The following is a 17817-nucleotide window of genomic DNA, read 5'->3' as shown; positions in this document are numbered from 1 at the left end:
GCTTTTTAAAAATTTTAACATATAATGAAATTGTATGTGTTGGTGACACATCAAAGGATAGATAGCTATAAATAAAATATGGGCATGTTTCCTTACTGCCTAAAACATACATTTCAAAGAGGTTAGAAATTAGGGAAATTTTATTTTTCTCCAAAGAAAAAATAGCTAATTTTTATATCCCCACCTTGTAAGGCGTGCTGAGGCTTTGAACAAGGAAGGTTTGTTTTGATGTCTGCAGAGCACTTTCACATACATCACTCCATTTGATCCCTTTAACAGCCTTAGCAGGCAAGACACAGTAGGATTTTAATCGCCGATTTGCAGATGAGAAAGCTGGGACCCTTGACTAAGTGACTTGTTTAAGGACACGCGATTAGTAGCAGTAAATCCACCAGACACCACGGTGGTTTTCTGGGCCCACTCCTGTGGTCATTGTCCACTCTGGACGGGCTCACTCCAGGGATGTCAAAAGACCTTCAGATGACATAGACGATACGCTTGACGTACTTTTAAATAACTCACCTACACAGTTCCCTAATTCTCAAAAAGTTTTTAAAAAATTGTTCAGTTGAGTGTGGATGAAATTTCAGATATTCGGTGCAGGGGATAGGATGTGCCGTAGTAGGGCAGGAAATCGCCTTTGTGCCTTTCCCAGTTGGAACAGGTACGCCCAGATGAGCTCTGCAGTATGGACTGATTTGTTTCTTACTTGCTGAAATGCTCATCAAAGGAAGTTTGGAAATCCTGTCACTGGATATGGGTTTGGAAGAAACCTTGTCAATCCCAGCACTCCAGACCGTCTTCCACGTTCTCTGTCACTCCTGTCAACTGTTCTAGTAACTTAGCCTCACGCCCAGGCCCCTGGAAGGATTCTGTGATCTTTGTTAGTGGTTTGTGATTTCCCTTCCTTCTGTCTCCCTACCTAATAAGAGCACAGGGGTGTGTTAGGGTTTTTTGGGTTTTTTTTTGAACCCATTTAAGAAAATTTTAGAATACCAAAAATTTTTAAATTCTCAGTAATGTTGACTGGAGATAGATCCCCCCCCCCCATTTGCTTAGCATGGCTGCAGACAGTTGGGCCCGCTCAGCTTCTTGCCGGTGGTTCTGTTTTCTGTCCTGTCCATTCATGTGGGCTTCCACCTCGTGGTACATAACGTTTGTATAATAAGAATTTTTTCCTTCGGTTTCTGTGCTTTATTGTAATTACACGGAAATAAATTCGTTTGTAATTTTTTTCTAGATTAAAATTGGAAGAAAGAAGGAAAGAGCTCCTACAGAAACTTGAAGAAACTACTAAATTAACTACTTATTTGCATTCACAACTTAAAAGGTAAGCCTGCTTGGTTCTGGAGGGAAAAGTTTTCCTTGACTACATTCAGGCCTGTTTTGGTTCATCCTTGATTACTTTTCTCTTTATTTTTCACTATTTAAAAGTGGATAAAAAATAGTCATGCTGGTATGATTAAAACTTGGATGATCAAATCTAAAGTTGCGTGGATTTCTTTTTCTTTTTTCATGAACCCCAAGATCATATGTGGGTTACTTGTGGGAAGAAAGCATAGTTTTATATATTTTAGCTATGAATACATACTCCGGAAATGACACATTTCTCCAGATCACCTTTCTTTTAAAAAGGGAGAATGAGGGGCGCCTGGGTGGCTCAGTGGTTGACTGTCTGCCTTTGGCTCAGGTCGTGATCCCGGAGTCCTGGGATCGAGTTCCGCATCAGGCTCCCTGTGAGCTCTGCCTGTGTCTCTGCCTCTCTGTGTGTGCCTCTCATGAATAAATAAATAAAATCTTAACAATTTTTTTTTTTTAAAGGGAGAATGAGAAAAGACTTGCCTTAAAATAGTTAGCTACATCTTCACTCCTTCAGTGCGCACACCCTGAGGGAGACAGGGGCCTGTGTGAAACCTCTTTGTCTTTATAAGCTTTCCTTTGTTCTCAAAATTAAAAGCTTTATTCTTTCACCAAAAGAACTGTAGTAACACCCTGTACTGTTTACACTGTTTTTCCCCTCCCGTATTGTTAAATTGCATCGCTGCTTCTGGATGTCTGTGCAGGTAGATGTGTCAATAGGTATTCGTCGCTGTTTTTTGTATTTGTTTTTGCAAAAGGGACTCGATCTTTAGTCAGAATAGAATTGCTGTTTAGAGAGCCAGGTTGCAAGAGTCAACATGGCAATGGGTGGTAAATTAAGAGCAGGTTCTTTCTCCCCCGGTCATTCTGTTACTTGGGTCATTCTGTTACTTGGCGCCACTGGGTTCCTTCCCAACCGTGGGTGGGGCATCGTGGTTGGGCTTCCTGTTTCACACCAGTTTTCACAGCCTGCCCTCCTCTCCCCCAGCCTCTCCGCCAGCACCCTGTCCATGTCGTCGGGCAGCAGCCTGGGCTCCCTGGCCTCCAGCCGGGGGTCTCTGAACACTTCCAGTAGAGGGTCACTCAGCTCCCTCAGTTCCGGAGAGCTCTATTACACCAGCCAGGGCGACCAGGTGGACGCGGACTATCAGAGTAAACTGGACCTCCTTCTGCAGGAGAAAGGCGGCTACATTCCTTCTGGACCCATCACCACCATCCATGAAAACGAAGTGGTCAAGTCCCCCAGCCAGCCTGGCCAGGGCGGTCCCTGCGGGGCGGCAGCCGTGGCCACAGGCCACACTCCCCCCCGGACTGAGGCCCCCAAGTCTGTGACGTCCCTGTCCTCACGGTCCTCCCTGTCCTCCCTGTCCCCTCCTGGCTCTCCCTTGGTTCTAGAAGGCACGTTCCCCATGTCTTCTCATGATGTCCCTCTCCATCGGTTCACTGCTGACTTCGAAGACTGTGAATTGAGTAGTCATTTTGCAGACATCAGCCTCGGTGAAAATCAGATCTTGCTGGATTCTAACTCGGGAGGAGGGTCCCAGTCGCTCTCAGAGGATAAAGACCTCAGCGAATGTGCCCGGGAGCCGTTATATGAAGGAAGTACAGGTAAGCGGAGACCTTTGCTTGCACGTCTTCCCTCTTAATTATTTTAAGAAGAATGGTGGGAGGAGTACTTTTTCCATATAAACGAATTGTGCCAGCCGCCTCTCTCTGTGTGCTGCTTATTCGTTTTGGCTTCATTTGAGAAGGGAGTTTTTTATTGATCTACCTGGACTGGACATTTTTTTCTTTATCAAATAAAAGTTGCCTTCCCTGCTGAATAGATTCAGTCATGAAGTGGGTATCCTAAACTGTCCAGAAACCCTCTGTCTGGTGGCAGCTGACTGACTGGGAGCATGCTTTGTGGACGTACTTCATACTTCACAAAGATTCTGTCTCTGAAATAGCAAGGCAAGAGAGAGGGGCTTTCTTTTTAAAGTTGGCCTAAAACAGATTAAAACCAAGGCAATTAGCATACCAGCTAATTAGTACCAGGGTTCAATGTTTAGATTGCTCAGGGAATTCTATATAAATACAATTTTTGTTTCATGCTTGACTCTCCCTTTCTGCCTAAAGTGAATTTGGAGAATGCTGGTTCCGATGTAGTAGTATTACCCTGCCATCTTCTGGCTGCATGACTAGTTGCAGCCCGGGAGAGCATGCAGCGGATCCAGTTCTTACTGCTGCCTTTGTATTCAGAGACAGAAACGGAGGGAGAGTTTCATCTTTTTTTTTTTTTTTTTTAAGTCTGTATCCCTTTGCAAGGTGGAAGCTTTCAATATATGACACGTGGTTGTCAAGAGAACAACATGGTACCCTTGCTGGCAGATGACCGTGGCTGTGGTCTGAGGGGGATGATCTATTTGAGAGCTAGCCTGAAATGAAATGTGAAATAAAAGCTCCAGTCTGGTGCCCAGGAGCCCCGTTCAGATCTACACACATCACTGTGTGTCCAGAACACAGAAGAGGCCGGTCCTCTTTAGAAGTATTTTCCTGCTGCTTTGAGAAGCCTATTTATTTTGTATTTCTGGTCCGAAGAATTCTACGTATTCACTGATTGGCCAATTTAGATGTTTAAAGTGATAGACAAATCTATCGTGTTTGTGTGGTTTTGAATACTGAAGACCAAAACACCACCTGCCAGCGGCCCAGAGGCCGAGGCAGAGGCAGGGTGCAGGAGACATGCATGTGGTTCGTGTGGCACTGCCTAGAAGGTGCCACAGCTATAAGTAATGTGTCATCAAAATCATCAACGTCAAAGAAAATAAGCACAGGAGTAGTGTTTACTTAGTGGCTGTAGGAAAGCAGAAGCCGGTGGTGGGGCCTCCCTTCTGCCTCCAGGAAGGAGTGTGGTGTGCAGGGTGCCGTGGTGTGCGGTGCAGTGCGATGCTCCCTGCCCCAGGAGCCAGCCAAGTCTGCACTTTTACTTTGGTGCAGGCGAGCACGAGCACATCACCCAGGCTCTCAGCCTCGTTGTTTCTCCCTTGCAAAATGGGAGTGATAGAGTGTCTCCCTCGCAGAGGATTGGGAGCACTGATGCTGTCACAAATCGAGAGCATCTAACTGTGCCTGGCTCTCAACATCAGTTCATGGAATTAGTACTACCGTACGATGAGAAGCAATACAAACTGTGCTAAGCCGAGTTCCTGCCACAAACCACTGAAATTCAAGGAAGTATGAATGAAGAAGCAAGAGGAGAAAGTGGAGCCCATATTTCCGGGCTCTGGACTTGAAGGATCTTGAGCATTTCAAAGCTGTTTTCACTCTTTGTGTATTTGGAGCATTCTCCAGCGACCACTTCTCAACCACTTCTCAACCCTCGATCAGAAGGGGCTGCTCTGGGAGGCCGTCTGCTGGAAAAGAGGGGGACAAGCATAAGAATTGCCCAGGCCCGACCCCACCCGGGTCCTTGGGCCTCTTTGCCTGGCGGTAGCCTTTCTTCTGCCACTGGGTCTGCTGCTGCGCCCGAGAAGTCTGCCCAGAGCCCAGTGTCCCCAAAGCTTCCAGGATACAGCTTTTACCTTTCAGATGCATCTTATATTGATTAGAAGGCTGCTCCTAAAAAGTCACCCTAAAGGAATTCTATCCGTGAGCTTTATTTGGAAAGCGTATTGAGTGCCATGTGTGAAAACAACTAAAAGCATATATTTAACTGTAAAGACTAATCCCCTTCAGTCAGAGCACCAGCACTCGGTGCATTGGGGGGTGTCTGACCTCCACGTGGGGGCGGGTGGCCCAGAGTCGTGATGTGCCTCGCTCGTCTCCCTCAGCATTCTGGAGTCTACCGCAGGCAAAGTCGACTTGCTTTATGTACATCCCGCTCTCTGGCGCCCGTCCCCGCTGGAGGACAGAGACCACGGAGGAATGACTACCAAGTCCTTCCAGTCAGTCTCTGTCATTGTCAAAGTCAATTTGAGCTGCCTTGGATATTCCTGGGGGTAATCAATAAATCATGTCATCACCTTCACCCCTCACAAAGGGGGGTGGGCGGAGAGAGGCACTTCATCATCAAGGAAAAAGCATTCCCACTGCCAGAAATTAAAGGGAAAATGCAGCAATCAATCCTGTAATCTGAAGCCTTAAAACTTAAACATCTTAACAAGATGTAAAGTCACGACTCAGAAGGGGGGCGAAATGCATACCAATCCTGATCCCTGCTCACTTGCAGGAGGATGAAAGAACTCAGCAGGCTCGCAGCTTATTACATAGGAACGCAGCTTTAAATGAATGCTCCTTGCTCACCGCAGGATGCAGTGTATGAATATGAGTCAGAGATAAAAGTTAAGTGGTAGTTGGTGCTAAAGATTCAGTAGCACAAAGTTTTTCTTTTTTTTTTTTTAATGGTATTAGCTGGTGAGGAATTCTGTATAAGTCAAAGACTTTTTTTCTTTGACTCTGTTAAGCGTGGTAGCATGGGAGATGTAGAATATGGCATGTGGAGAGAAGGGGAAGCAAAAGAGGCCGAAACCTTTCTTGCCATTGAGTAGCTAGATGCTCTCTTTTACAGGAATATCTTTCATAGTTGAGGGACGCAGCTAGCTCCTTGCCACCGAGCATTTGGTAACTACAGGGAATCCCTAACAGAGAGAGCAAGGGGCCAGTGGGAATGTGTGTCATTTATCCTTTCCCTTCAGATATTTCAGGACGAAGAGAAACCACATTGTTTCTCAAACGGTGACCAAAATAACTGGCATCCCAGGAACTTCTGTAAGTCGTGATGCCTTGAATCAGCCACATGTGTTGACTCAAAACAGTAACCTCCTCGATTCTCAGATGGAAATGTTTTTGGCTCTCTCACAACCAAACCACGTGTGTATTTTTATACCTAACTTTTCCTAATCATGAATCCTAATTAGTACGCTCCCTCTCTCCTCCCTAGATGTGGAAAAATCATTACCAAAAAGAAGAGTAATCCACTTGCTTGGGGAGAAGACTGCTTGTGTGTCGGCTGCCGTGTCTGATGAGTCTGTGGCTGGAGACAGTGGGGTCTACGAGGCTTTCGTGAAACAGTAAGGACTCGCAGGAGTGCTTTTCGGTTACACCGAATCTCCTCCTAGCTGTGCGGGTGGGCTCTAGCCTGTGGGTGCCCTGCCGCCCCGATTCCACTTTGCAGTGGAAGGGCTATAGACGTTAAAGAAATGGTGTGCCTAAAAATTTCAGTATACCAAAAACATCTCATCTGACGCCGTTGGAGACTTAAAACTTGATTTTAACGAGAAAGTTAGAGTTGCTGGCCACCACCCGTTTGACACACGAAGCATCTCCAGTACATTTCTGAAAGCCTGGAGTGTGTCTAGGGGTGTGGGGTACCCCAGGGAGGCTCAGAAAAGTCAGGCATCAGAAAGTCTGTCCCCTAATGGCTCAGAGGCTGACTCTCTTGAAAAGGTGAAGAAAGACTAAAAGAGTGAGCTTTCACTGGGGTCAGGTCCCTGGGCGCTACGCGAGTGCTGTTAATTCAGAATGAGTCAGTGACAAACAGTAACCATAATAGTCAATACCCCGTTCATAAATGGTTCACCTGCACCCACTGTTGCCCTGTCCCTAGGCCTAGTGAAGTTGAAGATGTTCCCTACAGTGAAGGGGATGTCACCATCGTGGAGACTGCCCAGGTGCAGATCGGACTCAGGTAAGGGACACACACACCGAGGGGGCAGTTCTAGAATTCTGCAAGGACTGGTGGGCCCGTGCTCTTTCCCTGTTTGATCAGCTTCTCTTTTGACAGATATGATGCAAAAAGGTCAAGTTTCATGGTGATTTTAGCACAGCTCCGAAATCTTCATGCCTTCTTGATACCTCATACTTCAAAAGTGTAAGTAAAATTAGCAAAGAACAAATTGAAGAACTGAAAATTGCTCACTTATGATAAATTATACATTGTAATTGAGCAGTTCATTTACACGAAGATGGAAAAGACATAGCAGGGCTGATCAAGTCTCAACCCACAGCAGATAAAATGAAAAGAAAAGGAGAATGTGTATTAGATTTTGATCCTTATTCAACAGATTCGTTATCAGGCATAGGAACCAAGATGTTTTCATCTCCCTTTACAACCAGAAATTCTGTACTATGCTGTGTTGGGGCCTAATTCTTTTAATTAATTAAAATGTTTGTTGTTGTCTCATTATACCTCCGTTGGTTTGAGGTAATTTTCTAATCTTTTACATGAAAATGTAGTGATTTGGGATGCCAGGGTGGCTCAGTTGGTTAAGTGTCTGCCTTCAGCTCAAGTCATGATCCCGAGTCCTAGGTTGGAGCCCCCAGAGTCAGGCTCCCTGCTCAGCAGAGAGTCTGCTTCTCCCTCTCCCTCTGCCTGCTGCTTCTCCTACTTGTGCTGTCTCTGTCTTTCTCTCTCTCTGATAAATAAATAAAATCTTTAAAAGAAAAGAAAATGTAGTGATTAAATTTCATTTATCCATACAACTTTGCCAAACACCGTACCATGCTACATGTAAGAGTAGCATTCCTGGGGATCCCTGGGTGGCTCAGCGGTTTAGCGCCTACCTTTGGCCCAGGGCATGATCCTGGAGTCCTGGGATCACGTCCCACGTCGGGCTCCTGGCATGGAGCCTGCTTCTCCCTCTGCCTGTGTCTCTGCCTCTCTCGCTCTCTCTCTGTATCTATCATGAATAAATAAATAAAATCTTTTTTTTAAAAAAAGTAGCATTCCTTAGCATCAAGCATTCACTTCTCTGTGACCATTAATTTCTTGAGGTTACTTTATTTTGTCAAATGAAGTGATGTCATAATGCTTCACAGCCTGTTGTTTGAAGACTCTTTCCTGACGATTGTTCTAGCGATCGTCATCACCACTCACACTCTGGAGTCAGAGTTTCGGGGACTCTCTTAAAGGTCTATGGCTAAAGAGCACCAGAAGGAAGCCAGATTTCATCTTAGCACCTGTGACTTCAGATCCAGAATCTCTGTGTCCTATAGCCCTGCACTTAGTAAAACGTTCAATCTGCTAGTATAAGGCTTGGAAATAAGAAAGAACTCTTGAGGGGTGACCTCCAAGACCCTGCACCCAGCCAGGTGGATGTTTCCTTTAGTAATAGAGTATATTCCTCAATGCAAAGGACATTTAATAGAGTCAATGTAAGAGTTCTGGATGTTTTCCCTAAGGGTTTACTTTTAAGTTCACATCCAAATATTCTAAGAATTGTCAGAGAAAAGAAACTAGATCTAAATAAAAATATAGCTAGATGGGGTGCCTGTATAGCTCAATGGGTTAAACCTCTGCCTTCAGCTCAGGATATGACCCCAGGGTCCTGGGATCGAGCCCTACATTGGGCTCCCTCTCCCTCTGCCCCTCCCCCTGCTTGTGCCCATGCTCTCAAATAAATAAAATATTTTTAAAAAGATATAGCTAGATGGAGATTATTCAGTGGACAGTAGAAGAATAGAGCTAGTGGATGTCTGTGTATTGACAATCATCAAAATTGGAAGGGAATAGGATTCCAGGAGGGAAGTTGGCTTGCAAGATCTCCTGAAATTAAGGTGTGTGGGGTGTTTGGGGGGATCTGCATTAATAGCGATAATACAAGGAGGGAAGGATTACAGGGGAGTGTCTACATCACCCTAGAGAGCCTGCTTCCCCAGACTGACATTAGGAAGGCCAGTCAGTAGTATTCAGGGAAGACTGGCTTGACAATGTAATTTGTGACTTCTCCCTACCAGTAAGTAGGCTGAGATATTGGAGCGTTGGCAGCCTTTTCATTTTAATGCAGCACGTCTGAGAGAAGACCGCTCCACCAGGGATCAAACCTATGAACAGGGAGAGCCATCCCACAAGTCCAGGAGAGAACTGCAGAAGTCCCAAGAACACACATCCTTAACATCATGCCATAAGGGCAGGCCTCCCCAGATGTTGTGCCGCTGCCAAGCCAATCACAGTCATGCTCCCTTTCCTCGTAGGAAGTCACAAAGTGGCAAAGTGCCCCTGAGGTGCGGTGACAGCCAGTGCAGTTTAGGACCAGGCAGTCCTCAGGCAGTGAGTGCAACAGGCTCTTCTGCCCGCAGCTCCTGGGCAACCACTTGTCTGACTGGTCTGGACCTTCCTGAGATGTCTAGCGCCATGTTCTTAAGCTCCTCCATGAAATGAAAGCCTTGGTTTGAATTAATGACGCTGCCAAAAACAAAATATCTTAAAATAGTTCTTTTTCTTTTCCCCCCTAACTTCAAAATTTACTTTCTGGTTATTAAGTACAGCAAAGAGAGCTTAGGCTCCAGCTGTTTGGCAGCAGCCACAGTGTTTTTGTGAGTGGTTCCTGGCTCCTGTGTGGAGTGACCTCACCTGCAGCAGAATGAAAGGAAAAATACCCCTACCTTCTTTCCCCTGTGCCTTGGGCTCTTAACCATGTAAACCTTTTTTTGCATGTGGAAACATCCTGGAGTCACAGAAGTGGTTAGGCCACTGGTACGGAGTAACACTGAAGTCTGGAGAAGTGGAAAATTTTGTTTCCCTCCATGCCAGCTTGGTAGTATACCTCTCCTCCTGGCTTTCAAGAACAGATTTCTTCTGCTAAATCTCCAGCCTCAACAGCAAGCACCCAAGGCCCCCTCGTCCCCTAAGGCTGAATCTCCATGATTGGTTTTTTATATTCTGATATTCCATACTTATACATATTCCATCATCAATTTTATATTCTGATAGCAAATACAGAAATAATAGGACATTCTTCTGTTTTCATAATCGGAGAAAGGCATCTTTTAGAATAGGAATTAGACCAGCTCAGAATTAGAGGGTAAGGATTTAGTGGGCATTCTCCTTTTGAGATTTAAAAGAAAATGCCTCCTGCCATCTCTAAAAGTTGTGAATCCTTATATAACGTGTGCTTAGAAAAATCACTTGAAAGTAGCATTAGAAGTTGCTGTTTTTCTTTAATTCTTCCTCTGAATTTTACAAAGCATAAGGCTCTTACAACAGTTTGTCGTCTCTGAAACTTCTGTGATGCTCAACAATGATATTTGTAAATTTGCTTCACGATATGCTACTTAGCCATTCTTTTTCACTAATAGGATAATGTATTCCATTCCTGGAAGGATCACCAGCACCCCTTGTTTAATACTGGGGATGGGGGATCCCTGGGTGGCGCAGCAGTTTGGCGCCTGCCTTTGGCCCAGGGCACGATCCTGGAGACCCGGGATCGAGTCCCACGTCGGGCTCCTGGTGCATGGAGCCTGCTTCTCCCTCTATGTCTCTGCCTCTCTCTCTCTCTCTCTCTCTCTCTGTGTGTGTGACTATCATAAATAAATAAATAAATAAAAATTTAATACTGGGGATGACTGGGACAAAGTTTACTTGGTGTGATCCCATCTTCCCAGGCTCAGAAAAGTTGATTTTGGGGACGCCTGGGTGGCTCAGGTTGTGATCACCGGGTCCTGGGATCCAGTCCCGCATCAGATTCCCCACAGGGAACCTGCTTCTCCCTCTCTGTGTCTCTGCCTCTCTCTTTGTGTCTCTCATGAATAAATAAATAAAAGCTTAAAAAAAAAAAAAACACTTTATTTTGGAATTGGCAGTACCCCGGCAGGTGGGACGTTAAATTCTTCTGCCCCACAGATTTTCCTCGTCTTCTCTTCCCTGTCGGGCCTTCGCTGCAGCCCTGTGGGGAGTGGCAGGTGCAGGGCACAGTCGGCACGAGCGGGTTAAGAACAGAGCCTCTCTGCCGCTGAGCGCAGGTGGACCCGTTACGGCAGCAAAGCTCCAGCTTGATAATGAACTCCGTGTTCCCCTGCGTCTCTCTCTTGTGCAGATCATTTCAAACGCAAACTGTGAATCTGGTATAACTGAAGTACCTGTGAAATCCATTTCACTCTTGTCCTTTGCAGGTATTTCAGGGTTGCTCTGCTTCCCTCCTCAACCGATGTCAGCTGTCTGTTTCGAACAAAAGTCCATCCAGCCACAGAATCCATCCTATTCAGCGACATGTTCAGAGTGGCCATTTCCCAAACAGCCTTACAGCAGAAGACACTGAGAGTAGATCTCTGCTCTGTTAGCAAACACCGAAGCGAAGAATGCCTGGTAGGTCGTTTCACGATTCCCGTTACCATAAAATGCCTCTGATGAGGCATGCTGAGAAGAACTCTCTAGTTGCTGCTTTGCCAGCCCTGATGCCACCACAGATCTGCCCAGGGCCTTGGGCACATCCACTGGTGGTTTCATTTTTTTCTTATCAGAAGTAGTGATTTCTGGTTTTCATTCTCTTATTCAAGAACTTTCCAATCTGCTTATTAATTGTGATCTTGTGTAAAATCTATCTCCCATTCTACCCTTTGACCTCTGTCGTCATTATCACTCTGGAGCATGCTTATTATTCCCAACAGGAGTCTTCTGCTGGGTGCTTTGTATACGTTACCTTATTTAATCCTCATGACAGTCTTAGGGAAAAGGTATGAGTACCCCTATTTTCAGAGAAACAACTGCAAAGAGAAGTAACGTGTCCGGGGTCGCACAGCTAGTGAATGATGGAGCCACATATCAAAAGGACATCCCATACATAATTCACCATTACAAATTTAAATTAAGGAGGAGACTGAGTATATAGTCTCTTTATTATATTCTCCCCAGACGTGGTATTATAGATTCTAGGAAGACTTAAATATTGTGTTTAGAGGAATAGGATGTTTAAATGCTAATGCAAAGGACTTCATTTATAACTAATGGTGAGTTTAACATACCTTTGTGCACAATAACTGGGAAACCATTACATACCAGAAGAGTTACATAAGGGGTTCAAATGCAAGCACCGAGAGGGGTGGTCACGTGTTCAAACAACAGCACAGGTTTCTGGTTGAACTTTTCTCTGCGGTACAGTAGGAAACACAAAACCACATTTCACGATGCACACTTCATCATGAACAAAGTTTAAAAGAGTGATAGATTTCTTAGTAGTATTTCTTTTTCTTTATATAAAAAAGATTTGATGATATTACCTGACAAGAAATGAAGCAAAGTGGTGCCTGAGTGGCTTAGTCTGTTAAGCATCTGCCTTCGGCTCAGGTCATGATCATGGATGGGATCCTGGGATCGAGCCCTGAGTCAGGCTCCTTGCTCAGAGCCTGCTTCTCCCTCTGCCCCTCTCCCTGCTCTGTTCTCTCTCTGTCTCTCTCAATCTCTCTCGCAAATAAATAAAATGAAGCAAAGATAACAGACTCATTAGGCTGTCAGATTACTTCAATAGATATGTGTGTCAGAAGCTCCATAAAGTTAGTAAATATGTTAATTAATAGCCTTTAAAAAAAATGGTACAGTTTAATTAGATTCTGGCTCATATGTGCCATTTGCTGGAATATAAAAGCTTTTTTTTGACATTCTACTAATCCAAAGAAAAATTTTGCTCTCATTTAAAAACCACAGTAGAGTTTTTATTTGTTTTTGAATTTTACACTGGATAGGTTTTTGTGAGTAATAATCAAACGACTCTTCTATAGCACATTGTAAGAGGCATTATGATTTATGCTTATGCGTTTATTTTTTTAATTTTTATTTTTGGACTTTTCATTAAAAAATAATTACACTTACAAAAAGTTACATGTTTAGTCGTTAAGTTTTAGCAAAATAGTATGCCAAAAACAATCCTAGGGTTAGCTTCTGGATTGGGGTTATTTCTTACTTAGTCACATCTTCAGGTTTAAAAAAAAAAATCTATCAGTACTTTCTATCATGAGTATTGCATTTTTTTTAAACCTTCAAACAGGCTTGCACAATAATTCTATGAGAGGAAGCAAACATGAAATTAAACATTTTCTTTTTTCTTTTCTCCCCCCTCCTCCCCTTCATTTCACACAGGCTGGAACTCAGATCAGTCTGGCTGATTTACCATTTTCCAACGAGATTTTTACTCTGTGGTATAACCTGCTTCCTTCTAAGCAAATGTCTTGCAAAAAGAATGATGAAGAAAATGAAGACTCTGTATTTCAACCAAATCAGCCATTAGTAGATTCTATAGACTTGGTGAGTCCAAATTGGAATAAAAAGGCATTATGACTGGGGCATCTGGGTGGCTCAGTGGTTGAGCATCTGCCTTCAGCTCAGGTTGTGATCCCGGGGTCCTGGGATTGAGCCCCACATCAGGTTTCCCCCAGGGAGCCTTCTTCTCCCTCTGCCTATGTCTCTGTCTCTCTGTGTCTTTCATGAATAAATAAATAAAATCTAGAAAGAGAAAGAAAGAAAAGAAAGAAAGAAAGAAAGAAAGAAAGAAAGAAAGAAAGAAAGAAAGAAAAGAAAGAAAGAAAGAAGAAAGAAAGAAAGAAAGAAAGAAAGAAAGAAAGAAAGAAAGAAAGAAAGGCATTATGACTAAAAGAAATAATGTGGAATGGCTGTGGCACCCGTGTGTTCCAGCTCACATTCACTCCCCTCCCTCCCCCAAGCTTACCCATTCCTTCCAGCTTCCTAGCAACGGCAAAACCAGAAAGATAATTTCCAGCTTCTCTTCAAGTATAGTTTATAGAAGGATCCATTTCTGCTCACTTCCTTCTGTCAAAATAAGCTGATGCAGAGTCTTAGCTGGTTTAGGTGACCACGGAAAACTTTTTGATTTAAATTTATAGTTTCATACATTGTGTTCACATCTTTGATTCCACTGTCAAGTCATACATCTGGAACTCGGATCATTTGCACACGTCAAGTTACTAAGGCTAGAGTATCTTAGTTTCTATTTGTTCTATCAATAAAACAATATTTTCTATGAAGTTTGTTGTAACCAACAGTCATCCACATTCAACACTTTAAATAATGTGGAGGAGCCTTTTGGGAGGCCATTCATCACTGACTTGGCATCTGTGAATGTTGTTACTGAGTTCAAGTTTATTTTCGATTATCTATGAGAAAAGAGTTTACCAAGCAGAAGTCACATTATTATTGATCATCTACTGTGTGCAAGAACGACAGTGGACATTGTGGTAGGTAGTGAAATGGAAGCAAAGGGCACGTCCATATTCTAACATGTATTAGTACCTCATTCTTTTGTATTTCCAGATAATACTCCATTATATGGATATACCACCTTTTATTTATCTGTTCATCAGCTGATGGGTATTTGGGCTGTTTCTGCTTTTTTTTTTTAAGATTTTTATTTATTTATTCATGAAAGACAGAGAGAGAGAGAGATACAGGCAGAGGGAGAAGCACGGTCCATGCAGGGAACCTGACGTGGGACTCAATCCCAGGTCTCCAGGATCACATCCTGGGCTGCAGACGGCGCTAAACCGCTGAGCCCCCCCTCCCCCCGGGCTGCCCACGTTTCTGCTTTCTGACTATTATTAATACCACTGCTGTGAGCATTTGTATAAGGCTTTGTTTGGACATAGATTTTCATTGCTCTTTTGGCGTACATAGCTAGGAGTGGAACTGCTGGGTCATATAGTAACTCTACGTTTTAATGTTTTGAGGAACTGACAAGCTGTCTTCCACAGTGGGTGCACCATTTTACACTCTCACCAGCAGTGTGGGTGAGGGCCTCTGTCATCCAAGTTCTTGCCACGTGTTACAAATCTGCCTTTCTGGTTTTAGCTATCCAATGTGGTGTGAGGTGTTGTCTCATTGTGGCTTTCATTTATATTTCACTAATGACTGATGATATTAAGCATGCTTTCATGGACTTATTGGCCATTTGTATATTTAAAAAATTGTTCTGAGAACTGTTTGGATCCTTTGTGTTTTAAATGAATTCATCTTTCCATTATTTTACTTTATTATTATCATCTCTTTATTATTATTTTCTTATTGAATTATGAGTCCCTCATATAGTCTTGATACAAGTCTTTTATCCAATAAATGACTTGCAGATATTTTCTCTCATTCTGTGGGTTTCTTTTCACTTACTTGATGATTTTGTTTGCAGCACAAAATTTTAAATTTTGGTAGAAGTCCAGATTACAGTCTCTTATATTGCTTTATCTTCTATTGTTTGCACTGCTGGTGTCATATCTGAGAAGACTCTGCCCAACTGAACATCATAAAGATTTACTCCTGTGTTTTCTTCTGAGAGTTTTAAAGTTTAGTTTTATTTTTAGGTTTCTGATCAGAGACCTTGGCTCCAATTGGACCTACTCACGATAGGTAAATCACACAGTCCAATTTCATTTTCTTAAATGTGGGTATGCAATTGTTCCCAGTACCACTTAATTGAAAACACTAGTCTTTCCCCACTGAATTATCTTGGCATCCTTGCTGAAAATCAGTTTACCATAAGTGTGATCATTTATATTTCTGGGCTTTAAATTCTGTTCTATTAATCTGTGTATCTGTATTTGTGCCAACAGCACACTACCGTGATGACTGTAGCTTGGTAGTTATTTTGAAATAAGAACATGTGAGTCATCCAGCTTTGTTTTTCTTTTGCAAGATGGTTTGGGCTATTTGGGGTCCCTTGCATTTCCACATGAATTTTAGTATCAGTTTGTCAATTTCTACAAAAAAAAGGCAGCTAGGATTTTTATATAGATTGCATCAAGTTTATAGATCACTGTGGAGGGTATTGTCATCATAAGTTTTAAGTCTTCTGATCCATGAGTACAGGATATTTTCCTGTTTATTTGGATCTTCATTAACTTCTTTCAAAAAATGTTTTGTAGTCGGGACACCTGAGTGGCTCAGTGTTTGAGTGTCTGCCTTCAGCTCAGGGTGTGATCCTGGGGTCTGGGATTGAGTCCTACATGGGACTCCTTGCAGGGAGCCTGCTTCGCCCTCTGCCTATGGCTCTGCCTCTGTGTGTGTCTTTCATGAATAAATAAATAAAATATTTATTTATTTATTTGTTTATTAAAGATTTTATTTATTCATGAGTGACACACACACACAGAGAGAGAGAGAGGCAGTCACAGGCAGAGGGAGGAGCAGGCTCCATGCAGGGAGCCTGACGTGGGACTCGATCCAGGGTTTCCAGCATCAGGCCCTGGACTGAAGGCGGCGCTAAACCACTGGGCCACCAGGGCTGCCCCATAAAATATTTTTTAAAAAGTGTTTTACAGTCATCAGAGCCCAAAATTGCACTTCTTTAGTTAATTTTATTCATTTTAATGCTATTATAAATAGAACTATTTTCTTAATTTCATTTTCAGATTATTCATTGCACTATTGATTTTTGATCATTTATCTTGCATCCTGCAACAACCTTACTGAACTGGTTAGACTAAGTTAGACTTTTAGGTCTAATAGTTTTTTTCATGGATTCCTTAGAGTTTCCTATATGTTAGATCATATCTTCTGCAAAAAGAGTTGACTTTACTTCTTTCTTTCCAATTACTTTTTATTTCTTTCTCTTGCCCTTTCGCCCTGGCTAGAACTTCCAGTACGATATCACAAGAAGTGGTGAGAGCAGGCTTCCTTGTCATGGATGTGATCTTAGGGGGAAGTTTTCAGGTTTTCAACACTACATATGATTTCTGCTTTGGTTTATTGTAGTTGCCCTTCATCAAGTAGAGGGAAATCCTTTTCCTAGTTTGTTGAGTGTTTTATCATAAAGGCTGTGGGTTTAACCATGCTTTTCTGCATCTATTGAGATGACATGTGGTTTTTGTCCTTTATTCTGTTTATACTTTATTGATTTTCAGGTGTCAAACCAACCTTGCATTCCTAGGATAATCCCACTTGGTTATGGCGAACAATCCTTTTTATGTTACTAGATTCCGTTTTCTAGTATTTTGTTGAGAACTTTTTTTGTCTGTATTCAGAGTTTTCTCCTGATGTCTTTGTCTAGTTTCCACGTCAGAGTAATTTTGGCCTCAGGGAATGAGTTAGGAAGTGATCTTTCATCATCAACCTTTTGGAAGAGTTTGAGAAGAATTGGTATGAATTCTTTAAATGGTATAATTCTGCAGTGCAGCCCTCACGGTTTGAACTTTGTGGGAAGTTTTTTGTTTCAATCTCTTACCGGTTATAAGTCTACTCAGAATTGTATTATAATGTCACTTTGAGTAGTTTGTGTCTTTCTGGAAACAAACGGTGTTCATTTTATCTAGGTTATCTGACCTACTGGCAAACAGGTGTTTGTAGTAACCCTTATAATTTTGTCTCTAAAGTTGATAGTGATAGTCCCTCCTTGGCTCCAGATTTCAGTACTTTGAGCTTTCTGGCTATTTTTCTTGGTCAGTCTAGCTAACAGTTTTTACTTTTTTGAATCTTTCAAAGAATCACCATTTGGGTTTTTTTGTTGGTTTTTTTTTTTTTTTTAAGATTTTATTTATTCATAAGAGACAGAGAGAGGCAGAGACACAGGCAGAGGGAGAAGCAGGCTCCATGCAGGGAGCCCAGTGTGAGACTCGATCTCAGGACTCCAGGATCACACCCTGGGCCGAAGGCAGGTGCTAAACCGCTGAGCCACCCAGGGATCCCCACCATTTGGTTTTATTGATCATCTCTAGTACTTCTCTATTCACTATTTCATGAATTTCTACTCTAGTCTTTATTATTGTTGT

The 17817-nt window shown here is 42.9% G+C and overlaps 1 protein-coding gene across 1 annotated transcript in view; it reads left to right on the top strand.

Moving 5' to 3' along the window:
• WWC2 (WW and C2 domain containing 2) overlaps positions 1-17817 on the top strand; it is a 204768-nt gene that overhangs the window by 150046 nt on the left and 36905 nt on the right. The window contains exons 10-16 of the mRNA XM_055315697.1: positions 1241-1330; positions 2348-2967; positions 6281-6410; positions 6947-7027; positions 7124-7210; positions 11230-11422; positions 13190-13354. Coding sequence (XP_055171672.1) covers positions 1241-1330; positions 2348-2967; positions 6281-6410; positions 6947-7027; positions 7124-7210; positions 11230-11422; positions 13190-13354 — 1366 coding nt within the window. The remainder of the gene's footprint in view (positions 1-1240; positions 1331-2347; positions 2968-6280; positions 6411-6946; positions 7028-7123; positions 7211-11229; positions 11423-13189; positions 13355-17817) is intronic.

The sequence above is a fragment of the Nyctereutes procyonoides genome, unplaced genomic scaffold (genome assembly GCF_905146905.1).
Source record: "Nyctereutes procyonoides isolate TBG_1078 unplaced genomic scaffold, NYPRO_anot_genome, whole genome shotgun sequence".
NCBI classification, from domain to species: domain Eukaryota; kingdom Metazoa; phylum Chordata; class Mammalia; order Carnivora; family Canidae; genus Nyctereutes; species Nyctereutes procyonoides.
Note: the sequence above shows the minus strand (reverse complement) of the source record. Positions and strands in the feature narration are given on the sequence as shown.